Consider the following 15,597-nt stretch of genomic DNA (forward strand, 5'->3'; position numbering starts at 1 on the left):
TGATGGTGTATTGCCTGTCTCATACATCTTGCTTACCAGATGGTAGAGATTTCCAGGGCTGGCTCTCCCAAGGCTATCAGTAGTTCTAATGGAGTGTTGTCTACTCCTGAGGCCTTGTTTCGATTTAGGTCCTTCAGTGCTCTGTCAAATTCTTCATGCAGTATCATACCTCCCATTTCATCTTCATCTACATCCTCTTCCATTTCCATAATGTTGCCATCAAGTACATCGCCCTTGTACAGACCCTCTCTATACTCCTTCCACCTTTCTGTTTTCCCTTCTTTGCTTAGAACTGGTTTTCTGTCCGAGCTCTTGATATTCATGCAAGTGGATCTCTTTTCTCCAAAGGTATCTTTAATTTTCCTCTAGACAGTATCTGTCTTACCCCTAGTGATATATGCCTCTACATCCTTAAATGTGTCCTCTAGCCATCTCTGCTTAGCCATGTTGCACTTCCTGTTGATCTCATTTTTTGAGACATTTGTATTCCTTTTTGACTGCTTCATTTACTACATTCTTATATTTTCTCTTTTCATTGATTAAATTCAATATCTCTTCTGTTACCCAAGGATTTCTACTAGCCCTCATCTTTTTACCTACTTGATCCTTTGCTGCTTCACTATTTCATTTCTCAAAGCTACCCATTCTTCTTCTGCTGTATTTCTTTCCCCCGTTTTTGTCAATTAACCCCTAATGCTCTCTCTGAAACTCTCTACAACCTCTAGTTATTTCAGTTTATCCAAGTCCTATCTTTTTAAGTTCCAACCATTTTTCAGTTTCTTCAGTTTTAATCTACAGTTCATAACTAACAGATTGTGGTCAGAGTCCACATCTGCCCTTGGAAGTGTCCTACAATTTAAAATGTGGTTCCTAAATCTCTGTCTTACCATTATATACTCTATCTGAAACCTCCCAGAGTCTCCAGGCCGCTTCCATGTATACGACCTTCTTTCATGATTCTTAAACCTGTGCAAAATTCTACTAGGCGGCTTCATCTTTCATTCCTTACTCCCATCCCATATTCACCTATTACTTTTCCTTCTCTTCCTTTTCCTACTATCAAATTCCAGTCCCTCATGACTATTAAATTTTTGTCTCCTTTCACTGTCTGAATAATTTATTATTTCATCATACATTTCTTCAATCTCTTCGTTATCTGTGGGGCTAATTGACATATAAACTTGTACTACTGTAGTAGGGCTTCGTGTCTGTCTTGGCTACATATGTTGACTATGCTGTTCGTAGTAGGTTTCCCACGCTCCTGCTGTTTTATTCATTATTAAACCTACTCCTGCATTACCCCTATTTGATTGTGTATTTATAACCCTGTATTTCCCCCCCCCCCCCCCCCCCCCCCCCCCCCCCCCCATGAACCATGGACCTTGCCGTTGGTGGGGAGGCTTGCATGCCTCAGCGATACAGATAGCCGTACCTTAGGTACAACCACAGTGTAGGGGTATCTGTTGAGAGGCCAGACAAACATGTGGTTCCTGAAGAGGGGAAGCAGCCTTTTCAGTAGTTGCAAGGGCAACAGTCTGGATGATTGACTGATCTGGCCTTGTAACAATAACCAAAGCGGCCTTGCTGTGCCGGTACTGCGAGCGGCTGAAAGCAAGGGGAAACTAAAGCCGTAATTTTTCCCGAGGGCATGCAGCTTTACTGTATGATTAAATGATGGCGTCCTCTTGGGTAAAATATTCCGGAGGTAAAATAGTCCCCCATTCGGATCTCCGGGCGGGGACTACTCAAGAGGATGTCGTTATCAGTAGAAAGAAAACTGGCATTCTATGGATCGGAGCGTGGAATGTCAGATCCCTTAATCGGGCAGATAGGTTAGAAAATTTAAAAAGGGAAATGGATAGGTTAAAGTTAGATATAGTGGGAATTAGTGAAGTTCGGTGGCAGGAGGAACAAGACTTCTGGTCAGGTGACTACAGGGTTATAAACACAAAATCAAATAGGGGTAATGCGGGAGTAGGTTTAATACTGAATAGGAAAATAGGAATGCAGGTAAGTTACTACAAAGAGCATAGTGAATACATTATTGTGGCCAAGATAGATACGAAGCCCACACCTACTACAGTAGTACAAGTTTAAATGCCAACTAGCTCTGCAGATGATGAAGAAATTGAAGAAATGTATGATGAAATAAAAGAAATGATTCAGATAATGAAGGGAGACGAAAATTTAATAGTCATGGGTGACTGGAATTCGAGTGTAGGAAAAGGGAGAGAAGGAAACGTAGTAGGTGAATATGGATTGGGGCTAAGAAATGAAAGAGGAAGCCGCCTCGTATAATTTTGCACAGAGGACAACTCAATCATACCTAACACTTGGTTTAAGAATCATGAAAGAAGGTTGTATACATGGAAGAACCCTGGAGATACTAATAGGTATCAGATTATATAATGGTAAGACAGAGATTTAGGAACCAGCTTTTAAATTGTAAGACATTTCCAGGGGCAGATGTGGACTCTGACCACAATCTATTGGTTATGACCTGTAGATTAAAACTGAAGAAACTGCAAAAAGGTGGGAGTTTAAGGAGATGGGACCTGGATAAACTGAAAGAACCAGAGGTTGTACAGAGTTTCAGGGAGAGCATAAGGGAACAATTGACAGGATTGGGGAAAGAAATACAGTAGAAGAAGAATGGATAGCTTTGAGGGATGAAGTAGTGAAGGCAGCAGAGGATCAAGTAGGTGAAAAGACGAAGGCTAGTAGAAATCCTTGGGTAACAAAAGAAATATTGAATTTAATTGGTGAAAGGAGAAAATATAAAAATGCAGTAAATGAAGCAGGGAAATAGGAATACAAACGTCTCAAAAATGAGATCAACAGGAAGTGCAAAATGGCTGAGCAGGGATGGCTAGAGCACAAATGTAAGGATGTAGTGGCTTATTTCACTAGGGGTAAGATAGATACTGCCTACAGGAAAATTAAAGAGACCTTTGGAGAAAATAGAACCACTTGTATGAACATCAAGAGCTCAGATGGAAACCCAGTTCTAAGCAAAGAAGGGAAAGCAGAAAGGTGGAAGGAGTATATAGAGGGTCTATACAAGGGCAATGCACTTGAGGACAATATTATGGAAATGGAAGAGGATGTAGATGAAGATGAAATGGGAGATACGATACTGCGTGAAGAGTTTGACAGAGCACTGAAAGACCTGAGTCGAAACAAGGCCCCCGGAGTAGACAACATTCCATTGGAACTACTAACGGCCTTGGGAGAGCCAGTCCTGACAAAACTCTACCATCTGGTGAGCAAGATGTATGAAACAGGCGAAATACCCTCAGACTTCAAGAAGAATATAATAATTCCAATCCCAAAAAAAGCAGGTGTTGGCAGATGTGAAAATTACTGAACAATCCGTTTAATAAGCGACAGCTGCAAAATACTAACACGAATTCTTTACAGATGAATGGAAAAACTAGTAGAAACCGACCTCGGGGAAGATCAGTTTGGATTCCGTAGAATACTGGAACACGTGAGGCAATACTGACCTTATGACTTACCTTAGAAGAAGGATTAAGGAAAGGCAAATGTACGTTTCTAGCATTTGTAGACTTAGAGAAAGCTTTTGACAATGTTGACTGGAATACTCTCTTTCAAATTCTAAAGGTGGCAGGGGTAAAATACAGGGAGCGAAAGGCTATTTACAATTTGTTCAGAAACCAGATAGCAGTTACAGGAGTTGAGGGACATGAAAGGGAAGCAGTGGTTGGGAAGGGAGTGAGACAGGGTTGTAGCCTCTCCCCGATGTTATTCAATCTGTATATTGAGCAAGCAGTAAAGGAAACAAAAGAAAAATTTGGAGTAGGTATTAAAATCCATGGAGAAGAAATAAAAACTTTGAGGTTCGCCGATGACATTGTAATTCTGTCAGAGACAGCAAAGGACTTGGAAGAGCAGTTGAACGGAATGGATGGTGTCTTGAAGGGAGGATATAAGATGAACATCAACAAAAGCAAAACAAGGATAATGGAATGTAGTCGAATTAAGTCGGGTGATGTTGAGGGTATTAGATTAGGAAATGAGACCCTTACAGTAGTAAAGGAGTTTTGCTATTTGGGGAGCAAAATAACTGATGATGGTCGAAGTAGAGAGGATATAAAATGTAGACTGGCAATGGCAAGGAAAGCGTTTCTGAAGAAGAAAAATTTGTTAACATCGAGTATAGATTTAAGTATCAGGAAGTCATTTCTGAAAGTATTTGTATGGAGTGTAGCCATGTATGGAAGTGAAACATGGACGATAAATAGTTTAGACAAGAAGAGAATAGAAGCTTTCGAAATGTGGTGCTACAGAAGAATGCTGAATATTAGATGGGTAGATCACATAACTAATGAGGAAGTATTGAATAGAATTGGGGAGAAGAGAAGTTTGTGGCACAACTTGACCAGAAGAAGGGATTGGTTGGTAGGACATGTTCTGAGGCATCAAAGGATCACCAATTTAGTATTGGAGGGCCGCGTGGAGGGTAAAAATCGTAGAGGGAGACCAAGAGATGACTACACTAAGCAGATTCAGAAGGATGTAGGTTGCAGTAGTTACTGGGAGATGAAGCAGCTTGCACAGGATAGAGTAGCATGGAGAGCTGCATCAAACCACTTTCAGGACTGAAGACCACAACAACAACACAACCCTGTATTCACCTGACCAGAATTCTTGTCCCTCTTCCCACTGAACTTCACTAATTCCCACTATAACTGACTTTAACCTATCCATTTCACATTTTTAATTTTCTAACCTACCTGCCCGATTAAGAGATCTGACTTTCCATGCTCTGATCTGTAGAGAGCCAGTTTTCTTTCTCCTGATAATGATGTCCTCATGAGTAGTGCCTGTCCGGAGATGTGAATGGTGGCTATTTTATCTCTGGAATATTTTACTGCAGTGAACGTCATCATCATTTAACCATACAGTAAAGCTGTATGGATGTAGTTTCCCCTTCCTTTCAGCCATTCACAGAAGCAGCACAGCTAGGCCGTTTTGGTTGATGTTACAAAGCCAGATCAGCCAGTCATCCAGATTGTTGCCCCCACAGCTACTGAAAAGGCTGCTGTCCTCTTCAGGAATCACACGTTTGTCTGGCCTCTTAACAGATAACCCTCTGTTGTGGTTGCACCTACGGTACGGCTATCTGTATCGCTGATGCATGCAAACCTCCCTATCAACAACAAGGTCCATGGTTCATGGGAAAGGCTCTTAAGAATAAAAAATAAATATTTCAAAGTAGAAGAAAGTAGAACAGGCTGTGGTGGCCTCTGCTGCTGTTACGACAATTGATCTGTGCGCCAATCAGCATCTATGTAAATTACCAAAATAATTTTGTTTTTCAGTAATTATTTGAAAAAAAAAAGCTGTCCTGTTTTACACTATCAGAGTTTTTAAATTGTTACAATTGTTTGTAATTTTGTGGTAAAGACAGCTGAGATAAAGTGCTAAAAGATCTGTGGTCTCATCTCTCTGAGACTGCAGACGTGCGTGCAAGTTGCGTTTATTTGTGTGTGTGTGTGTGTGTGTGTGTGTGTGTGTGTGTGTGTGTGTGTGTGTGTGTCTGTGTGTGTGTGCGCGTGCGCGTGCGCGTATGCGTTTGTATATGTGTCTACTGTGGACAAAGGCCTTAATGGCCGAAAGCTTTAATTGTGTAAATCTTTTTGTTGTGCCTATCGTGACTCAGCATCTCCACTATATGGTGAATAGCAACTTTCCTTCTCTTATATTGTTACATTCCATTCTGGATTTTCCATTGTTTGAAAGAATATTTTGTCATTCAAGAAAGGAATGTACCTTTCTTATAATGAACTTTTATATGTCACACACACAAAACCCAGATAGCTGTATAATTTGCCTTTTTTTATTGAAAATTTGGTGAAAAGCAAAAATATCGGTTATGACATCTTTTTTCCGTGAATAAACTTTATTTTTGTTTAGTTATCATAAAACTGAAAATCAATATAGTAAGTTAAAAAAAGTGAAAAGGTTGACCAAACTATTTAAATCATTACTTATGACAGTTAAGAGTTAATTAAAACACACTTATATTTCATACAACAAATGTGTTCCTAATCTAACACATTAAGTTCCAAATATAACATTCAGAGAATCTGAGCTTGCAGTTTGCTCATAAAAAAATTAGATGATAATGCAACAATACCTATTTCTGCTTCATAAATGGTTATATCCACATATTTATATATTTATAATAGAAGGAAACATTCCACGAAGGAAAAATATATTTAAAAAGAAAGATGATGTGACTTACCACATGAAAGTGCTGGCAGGTTGACAGACACACAAACAAACACAAACATACACACAAAATCCAAGCTTTCGCAACCAACGGTTGCCTCGTCAGGAAAGAGGGAAGGAGAAGGAAAGACAAAAGGATATGGGTTTTAAGGGAGAGGGTAAGGAGTCATTCCAATCCCGGGAGCGGAAAGACTTACCTTAGGGGGAAAAAAGGACAGGTATACACTCGCACACACACACATATCCATCCACACATACACAGGGCTGTGTATGTGTGGATGGATATGTGTGTGTGTGCGAGTGTATACCTGTCCTTTTTTCCCCCTAAGGTAAGTCTTTCCGCTCCCGGGATTGGAATGACTCCTTACCCTCTCCCTTAAAACCCATATCCTTTTGTCTTTCCTTCTCCTTCCCTCTTTCCTGACGAGGCAACCGTTGGTTGCGAAAGCTTGGATTGTGTGTATGTTTGTGTTTGTTTGTGTGTCTGTCGACCTGCCAGCACTTTCATGTGGTAAGTCACATCATCTTTCTTTTTAAATATATTTATATATTTATTTATTTTTATACAAACATATAAATTATATTGGCTCTTGGTAAAGCATTCAGAAAAACAAACAAAGTATAAATTATCCTGTAATCTGACACCAACCTACTCTAATGTTGCCCTCAAAGAGGATGAACATCTTACTAAATGTCAGCTCTTAATACTACTTATTACAGAAATTATTTAATATCTTCTTTCAAGTGCTTTTACCTACGAGTACAATTTCGTTTTGTGCTTCATTTTTAATCCACAATTGTTGTCTCTCTGGTTACACTGCCTGACTTAAGGCTCAATAATTACATTGCATTATCATCAGCTTTGCTTGTTTCCTAATAATATTTTGTATTAAAAATGAACAGACAATACAACTGCGTTAGTATTTATTCTTAATTGCCACTTTGCTAAACGTAAAGGTCTTATACCTGCTGCAAAAGATAATTCTTTGTAATTGACACACTTTTGACAACTGACCAGCACTTATATATCATTAATTAGGAACCACAACAAAACAAACATGCAAGATAACCAGATGTGAAAAGACCAATGTCTTCCAAACCTTATATTTTAATGCTTGTTACATTTTTTCTGACTCTATGTGGATCAACTCATGGTTGTATTATGTTACAGACATTAGATCTAATGGCACAGCTGTGTGAAAACTATGGCTACAAATATTGTCGATTGGATGGATCTACAGCTTGTAGTCAGCGTCAAACAGTTGTTGACAATTTCAATAGCGCATCTTCAAAATACTGTGAGTACTTAAAATTAATTTCTTGTCTTCGATGTGTCCATGTTACGTATCTTCAACTGAAGGGTTTGCATACTTCGAAATAGAAGAACATCAAAACTTGTAGTTCTGCATTGATAGTTTCAATATGGTAACCCAACCCCAATTTGTTACAATTCCTTTAATTTCATTGAATCTCTTTCTCTGTCTTTATAAAAAAATATTTAGATCTGTAAATCACTAACTCAGTGTTCATTTAACAATTCCAGAGAGCAAAAAATAACACTAAATTATGTATACTAACTTTAACAATTGATAATATCAAACATCATCCATTATGTGTCTAGTAGTTGGGATAAATGAACGAATAAATGAACATTGTGTTGAATGTGTACAAATGTTATAAGGTAAATATCTTTTGGAAACAAATAATCATAGAGTTCTTCTAAATACTCATGTTAGACCCCTAGGAATAAACCTGACACATGAAAATGTGGAAATATTAGTAATGAACTATTGTAGCATTCACAGACAAATGCCAGACTTTGAAGAATCTGTGCAAGTCAACAGGATTCAGTTAATATTAGGTATTGAATGTTGGCTAAAATGCAAAATTGAGAGCATGGGACAACCTTATGCTTATCAAATTAGTTTCCTAGTTATTAATTAATGTGATGCTTATTTGTAGTATAAAATCAGCTTAAATCATCTGTGGTGTAAATTAGAGCTACCTGCGGCACCAAAACTGCAGGAGTGACTACCAAAATATGATTAAAACTTACAAGGAGAACACCTGGCAATTGGATTTTTGTAATTTTTTTGTTTATATGGTATGTAAGGTAACAACTGAAATACCAATGGCCGAAAGCAGTTTGATGCAGTTCTTAAAAATTATTGAGAAAATTGGATTTGAAGTTTTCCAAGGAGCCATAATTCACTAACATTAAGATAGTCTTAAAGACAGGCAACGTGGCTCACCCAGTAGTATTGAACAGTGGTAATCAAGCAACCAGTGGAATGCTAGTTTGAATCTCAGTGTGGTCTTTCTTTCCCATTCAAATACCTCTTGTTGTTGTTGTTGTTGTTGTTGTTCTTCTTCTTCTTCTTCTTCTTCTTCTCCTCATGGCATTAAAATCCTGAGTGGGTTTTAGCCTCATCAACAAGGTTCCTCCATTCTGCCCTCTCCAGCGTAGTTCTCCAGCATCCTCAGACTCAGAGAGATTTTATATAAGCACCGATAAATCCACATTCCTGCTTCCTAACACAGTTAGTTTTCATAGTGGCAATGTGGCATTCCTTGTTGAATTATAAACGATAATAGATTTTTTACAAGGCAGGTGTATCAACCCTGTGCTTAACTCCCAACATGGAGGACCGGACTTTCATTTCGGTGTTGGCTCTCCTAGAGTGGTTGACAACTTAGCCTATAGAGTCCCCCTACCTTTTGATGTGGGACACACTTTGTCTGGCTCCACAGTTGAGACCAGTCCGGTTACCAACGGCACAGCTCTCAACCTCATCGAAGCATGAAAACCCTCCTGCCCGGCACTGAAGGTGCCTACAATGAGGTGGTGTCCTCTAGATCATTTAAATATAAAATTCGCCAGATATATGCTAATCAACACGTATTTAATAGTCTATTGTAATGAAAACTGCACATCTTCTTTTGTCTAGTTACACATCCAACACAAAATTCCATTCCCATTGCAAATGTAAGTTGTTAATTACCATAGTTTACAAAAGATTTTTAATAAAGTTGTAATTTTTAAAATTTAAATGCTCTTCTACAAATTATTTATAATGAAGAATGTATATTTGGAATGCATGCAATATGTAAGTAGAAACAAAAAGATTTCCATTTTGACAATGAGTGATGATTAATAAGTGTTAATTAACATATATTTGATGAATTTTATATGTAAATGATGTAGGTATTTTAATTGAATTAAAAAAAATAAAATATAAAGGAAAAGACAATAGCAAGATTCAAACCAGTGACACATTGATTCCCAATTATCAGTCTCCAACAGTACCATGTGAGCCACATGGCACGTCTCGAAAACTATCTTAATTTTAGTGAATTAAAATTCCTTGGAAATTTTCAAAGTGAAATAGCTTTGGGTGACTGATATTTCATTTCTGAACTTAAGTACCATCAATATAAAAAGAATTACAAAAATCCAACTGCTAGGTGGTCTCCTTGTTAGATTTGAATCCTTACACTGTTTACCATTCATTGACAGAAGTAACAAAGAACTGCAGATAAACATTGATTTATTAGTTTGTTTATCTGCCAGCCATGATATAACAATTGGAGAACATTTTTAACATCCAGCTATTATGTGGATGTAGTAATAGGAAGTCCGAATGTAAATGGTTTGAGGATTAAACACAACAACTCACCAAACATTGGAAGTGTTGAGTCATCAGAAGACACACAAACAAGACAGAGCTTTGCAAACTTTCAGATGAATTCTTTTTCGAGCCATAGAGTATATTACGATACTGCAGTTTGTCTCCCCCCCCCCCCCCCCCCCCCCTCCCCCATCCAGTGCAGCCCTCTTGTTTCTGTTATCTCCATCCATGCAAAGGAAATGTCATTAGCACTGTACCATTTTTGTTTCTTTAGTCATCACTAATACAAAATTGGTTTTGTCCAGTTCTGCCAGTACTTTATTTGTGATTTTAAATGTGGCTTTCCTGGCAGTGAGTAATTTAAGGAATAAAGAAAATAATTTACCGATTAGTTGATGTGCTAAGTCACACACCCATGTGAATGCCCCCACACATCGCGTGTGCTACTTGCAGCCGCAGTATCATTAAGCCAGTGAGCAATGCCCATGGAGCTAGTTAAGAAGCCAAATGAATGAATTAGAATTTGTTTTCATTTTGTGATTTAAAGTCTACCATTAACCCTCACAGTGCTGGGGGGAGGATTGGCAATACTTTGTGACCACCTTTTGTAATCTAAGTCAGGTACATTATATTATAATATTGAAAAAATACTTACTGTTTTTGCTGTAGTCTCTTACCAGATTCCATAAAAATTTAAATCTTTTGGTTAAATTTAATCCATAATTTTAAGTCTCAATAGTAAATGTGACTTTTCACAATGAATGTCATATTCGACAAAATAATATAATTGAATAGATAAAAAATATCTACTCACCAAGCAGTGGCAGAACACACACATAAAAGAAGATTATAATTAGGCAAGCTTTCGGAGCCAGTGTCTCCTCCTTCAGGCTGAAGGGTTGAAGGGGAAGGAAGTGGGGCGAAGTAAAAGGTCTAGGAAAAGGGTAGCTTTCAGGAAAGTCAGACAGAACCGCAGGTCAGTGGAGACTTACCAGACGGGATGTGTGTGTTCTGCTGCCACTTGGTGAGTATATTTTTTATCCATCCAATTATATTACTTTGTCAAAAATTTATGGAATGCTGTATTCAAGATTTTTAAGTTCAGGGTCATGCTAATTCATCAATACCTCCTTGAGAAATGGGATATGAGTAAAAATCAACAATAATTAATGAAATTTGCCTACGTAGTAGTGCATGTAACTTGATCCAAAGAAGAGCGACGCGTTTCGTCACAGGGTTATTTGGTAACCGTGATAGCGTTACGGAGATGTTTAACAAACTCAAGTGGCAGACTCTGCAAGACAGGTGCTCTGCATCGCAGTGTAGCTTGCTCGCCAGGTTTCGAGAGGGTGCGTTTCTGGATGAGGTATCGAATATATTGCTTCCCCCTACTTATACCTCCCGAGGAGATCACGAATGTAAAATTAGAGAGATTAGAGCGTGCACGGAGGCTTTCAGACAGTCGTTCTTCCCGCGAACCATACGCGACTGGAACAGGAAAGGGAGGTAATGACAATGGCACGTAAAGTGCCCTCCGCCACACACCGTTGGGTGGCTTGCGGAGTATAATTGTAGATGTAGATGTAGAAAGTGCGTTGGTATTTCTAAGACTGTGCTAAATGATATCTTCGAGTTCTGGACCCTACTTACACATTAGTACCTCATTCCAGTCTATAGTTAATACGAGCCAACAACAGTTAACTTTTTTTGCATGAAGAGCCTCCTTGGTAATACATGTTATTGAAAATACATTGGTATTGTGACTATGGCACAAATTGCCTACCTTCTTAATCAGTTGTGTAAAAAAAGTGTCCCACTATCCAGTGTAATGTGATTTAGAAGGGAAATGCTGGGGTTTTTCTATTGAGAGTAGATTGCGGTGACTCGAAGTTTCTTTGTTAGTTTCCTTTCTTTCTTAGCTTTATGTCTTCAAAATTACAATTGCAAAAGAATTTGAAGTCGTGGATCATGACCCCATGATGTCCCTGGAAGGAGGCCATTTGGACAATGTGATGTTGATGTCAAGAACAGCAAGACCATCAGAGCACTTGGGGCCAAAGTAATTGGAACAGAAACAACCTCACTCTGTAACAGAAAGCTAAATGAGTAATATGCTAGGTTTCAAGCACTATCTTATCTGCCTCTATTGGCACAGCTAACTGGCAGGTTGGCCCTTCACAAATGCAACAAATAAAACAATAAATTGATCAAACTTGTAAATTCCCTATCTTGCCTAAGCATTATAAATTCTTGCAAGACTTGTTAATGCTTGATTTTAAAAACTGTTAAAGACATAAACAGTTATTTTTGTAATACTAATGAAAAAACACATTTATAATTCTGTATTCGGTGATGCCACATGAAGTTAAAACATTTACAGTCAATAATGCTTGGCTGGCTGATATATTAAGTGAACTCTTTGATAGGTAAACTGAACATACCAGCTTAGCTGTGAAGGGCATTACAGTTCACTGGGTTGGGACACACACCACAGGTTAGCTACACAGACATGTACTAACAAACCCCAAGTTAGCGGTGATCATTTCTAGCATGGACAGGTTGGTGGTCACTAATTCAGCTACACATAAACTAATGTCCATATAGAACACTCTTTGAATCTATCTAGTCCTGATGTCTATAATGTCAGTTAAACTAATGCAGTAGCCCCTATGAGATGTCATGACTTATAACTAATGGATGCTAACCAATTCAACTGGAACTAGCCAGAGCTTAATATAGATCTTAGTTCTTGGCACGGGATAGCCCCTCATCACTAGGCAAGGAGTAGCTAAATTAACAGAAGGTAGCCCCAGCATATGGCAGTAGATGACGAGAGGCAGGGAAGTAAGCCTAATTTATCATTGACTTTGCTAATCATAGATTAAGACACATATGCCTGGCAAGGCGATGAACACCGTGATCGTGCAATAGCAGCATACACAGTAACAACAACAGACAAACTGCAATGCTCCACTTGCAATTATAGTTGATTATAGAGGACCAGTATGTGTACTAAATCCAACTTAAGTCACTAATACAAGCATACCTCAGTTATGTACAATGAAACAATTGAGCAAACCTGGTGTTGATCAGTGAAACATATTAGGTATATCAAAAGTGCAAGCATTCCAGGAATACAAGGTTGAGCAGTGAAATAATAAAGGTTCATAGTGCAGATGAGTTGGAAAAACAAACCTGTAATGTTTGGATACAGCATTAGTACTGTACTGTTGCTTAAATATCTGGATGTATCATTGCAAAGCCAAATGAAATGAAATGAATGTTTGAGGACTTGTGCTAGGGAAGAGAAATTGTTGACTTTGGTTTATTAGGAGAAACTAGTGCGACCCATTCTTGAACACTGCTCGAGTGTTTGGGATCTGTGCAGGTCAGATTAAAGGAGGACATTGGAGCAGTTCAGAGGCAGGCTGTTAGATTTGTTACCGGTAGGTTCAGACCAAACATGTTACGGAGATGCTTCAGGAACTCAAATGGAAATCCCTGGAGGGAAGATAACAATTTTTTTTTTTTTTTTTTTTTTTTTTTTTTTTTTTTTTTTTTTTACGAACACTGTTCAGTAAATTTAGAGAATCAGCCTTTGAAGCTGACTGCCAAATGATTCTATTGCCAGCAACCTACATTGTGCGTAAGGACCACAATGATAAGATACAAGAAGTTAGGACTCGTATGGAGGCATGTAGACAGTCTTTTTTCCCAAGCTCTGTTTGCGAGTGGAACAGGAAACGAAATGACTAATAGTGGTACAGGCGATCCTCCACCATGCACCTTATGGTGTGGCTTGCAGAGTATCTATGTAGATGTAGGTGTTGAGGTAGAACTTGTAAATTTAGGTGTATGTGTAGAACTCAAAGTTCAGTTGGATTCTATTTCTGACACAGCTCATATTATTGGTCCATACAAACAAGGCAGCATTAGCATGAGATTATTTAACGTTAATGAGGCCACCAAGTAGCGAGCTAACATCCCAAAGATGTTCGGGCTCACATGCGGTTCCTCTTCAATGAAATGTCTTGGCTCAGATTCATCTAGAGGTTGAACTGCACAAGTTGCATTACATGCCTAAATTAGTCACTTGTGACCCTTTGGTTAAATTGTGTGGCTGATGACAAGTTTGCAAAATACAAAGTTAACATAACATGTAATAACAGTAATAATAATATCAGGAACTAAATTAAAAACCCGTAAATGACGTAGGCCACACAGTTGCGATTTGGTTAGAATAATTTTATTCAGAAAGAAAACAAATAGCGAAAATAGTCGTATTTAGAGATACTGTTACACTCGAGGGCATATCCATTGGACACAGTTCGATCATTCACAATCTCATCGCGAAATACAAGTTACATATGTGAAAAATTAGAGTTCACACCAGGTGTGCAGCTGCTCACCGCTCAGAGAATAAGTCCCGCGATACCCCACAATGCAAAATTTTCTAAGTTGTTTCACTTCCTAGCTGCTTAAGACCGACCGTCCTTCTGCTATCATGTCTGCATCCGAACTGTACTCTTTGCCGAACTGTCTGCAGCCAAACTGTCCATTTTCGCAACTGCACCAGCACTCCCTCTGCCTTCCCGTGTGCCGAATATCCTCTCTCAACTGACTAGGACAGTTCCCTTTCCTGAAGCCATCCATCTGATTGGCTACAGCTTATTCTACATCATTTTACATCTTAACATATTTAAATAATCAAAGCTTGAGCACTTTCATGTTCTAAATAAAGTAACAATAATATCCATTACATAATAAACGTTATTTAAATTCTTTTACATGAAACCAGTACAATTTCCTTCTTGAATGCCATGGCCAGTAGCCTTGCACCAATCTGCTTTCTGGTAAATAAATAAAGAACAAAAGTAACTATTATGCACTAAACTTTATAACAAATATTCTATTACCTAATGATTCAGTAAGGTGTCATGCTGTCATTATTCAATGTGTTTCGTGTGAAGGAAATGATGATCTGATGCTTAACTGTAAATACTGATGATTAAATGTACCATATCTTTTAAACAAATAAAGTTGCAGAGTTGATATTTACAATGTTTGTCATTTTAATGATGAACTTCTATATGAAACGTCGATCGTTAAGATTGACCAAAGTGTTCAGATTTTATCATTCAGGTCTTTGTTACAAAACTTTAACAGTAAATCCTAAACTATTATAGATATGATAAATATTCAAGTATTATTGGTATCACCATGAAAATTTATTGAGGTTGGCACGTTAAAATTAGTGTGTCATGATTCCCTGCATTACTACAGAATTAAATAGTTTTCATAAATGTTTCCCTTAATGGCTGATCTTAGGTCCGCCATATTTTACACTGCTACGTCTCCTTGGCCACAAACAGCTTCTGTTGGGTTTCCCTATGTCGTAGGTTCTCGTCTGTCTCACTCGCACACTACAGCACTTAGGCCCCAATAGATAATAGACACCTGTGAGTTTCCTCATCTCGTGGTGAATCTGCACCCTTTGTGGCATGTGGTCCTGGACGACAGGATTCGTTTCACAATTCCTGTAGGCTGACTCTTTCGGCCATATATTTAAACGAGAGCACAGTGCTCGTTAACTCACACACCTCCACTTCATAAGATGTTGGCATGCCATATATGTTATGAAGTAGCTCCCAAATTTATAAGACACAAATTCATTATACAATAACATAAATATCCTAAGTGCCAGATCAAT

At 38.3% G+C, this 15,597-nt stretch overlaps 1 protein-coding gene across 1 annotated transcript in view; it reads left to right on the forward strand.

Annotated features, from left to right (window-relative positions):
• Positions 1 to 15,597, forward strand: part of LOC126176466 (DNA repair and recombination protein RAD54B-like) — a 359,746-nt gene that overhangs the window by 241,286 nt on the left and 102,863 nt on the right. The window contains exon 13 of the mRNA XM_049923623.1: positions 7,430 to 7,556. Within this exon, the coding sequence (XP_049779580.1) occupies positions 7,430 to 7,556 (127 nt within the window). The remainder of the gene's footprint in view (positions 1 to 7,429; positions 7,557 to 15,597) is intronic.

The sequence above is a fragment of the Schistocerca cancellata genome, chromosome 3, assembly GCF_023864275.1.
Source record: "Schistocerca cancellata isolate TAMUIC-IGC-003103 chromosome 3, iqSchCanc2.1, whole genome shotgun sequence".
NCBI classification, from domain to species: domain Eukaryota; kingdom Metazoa; phylum Arthropoda; class Insecta; order Orthoptera; family Acrididae; genus Schistocerca; species Schistocerca cancellata.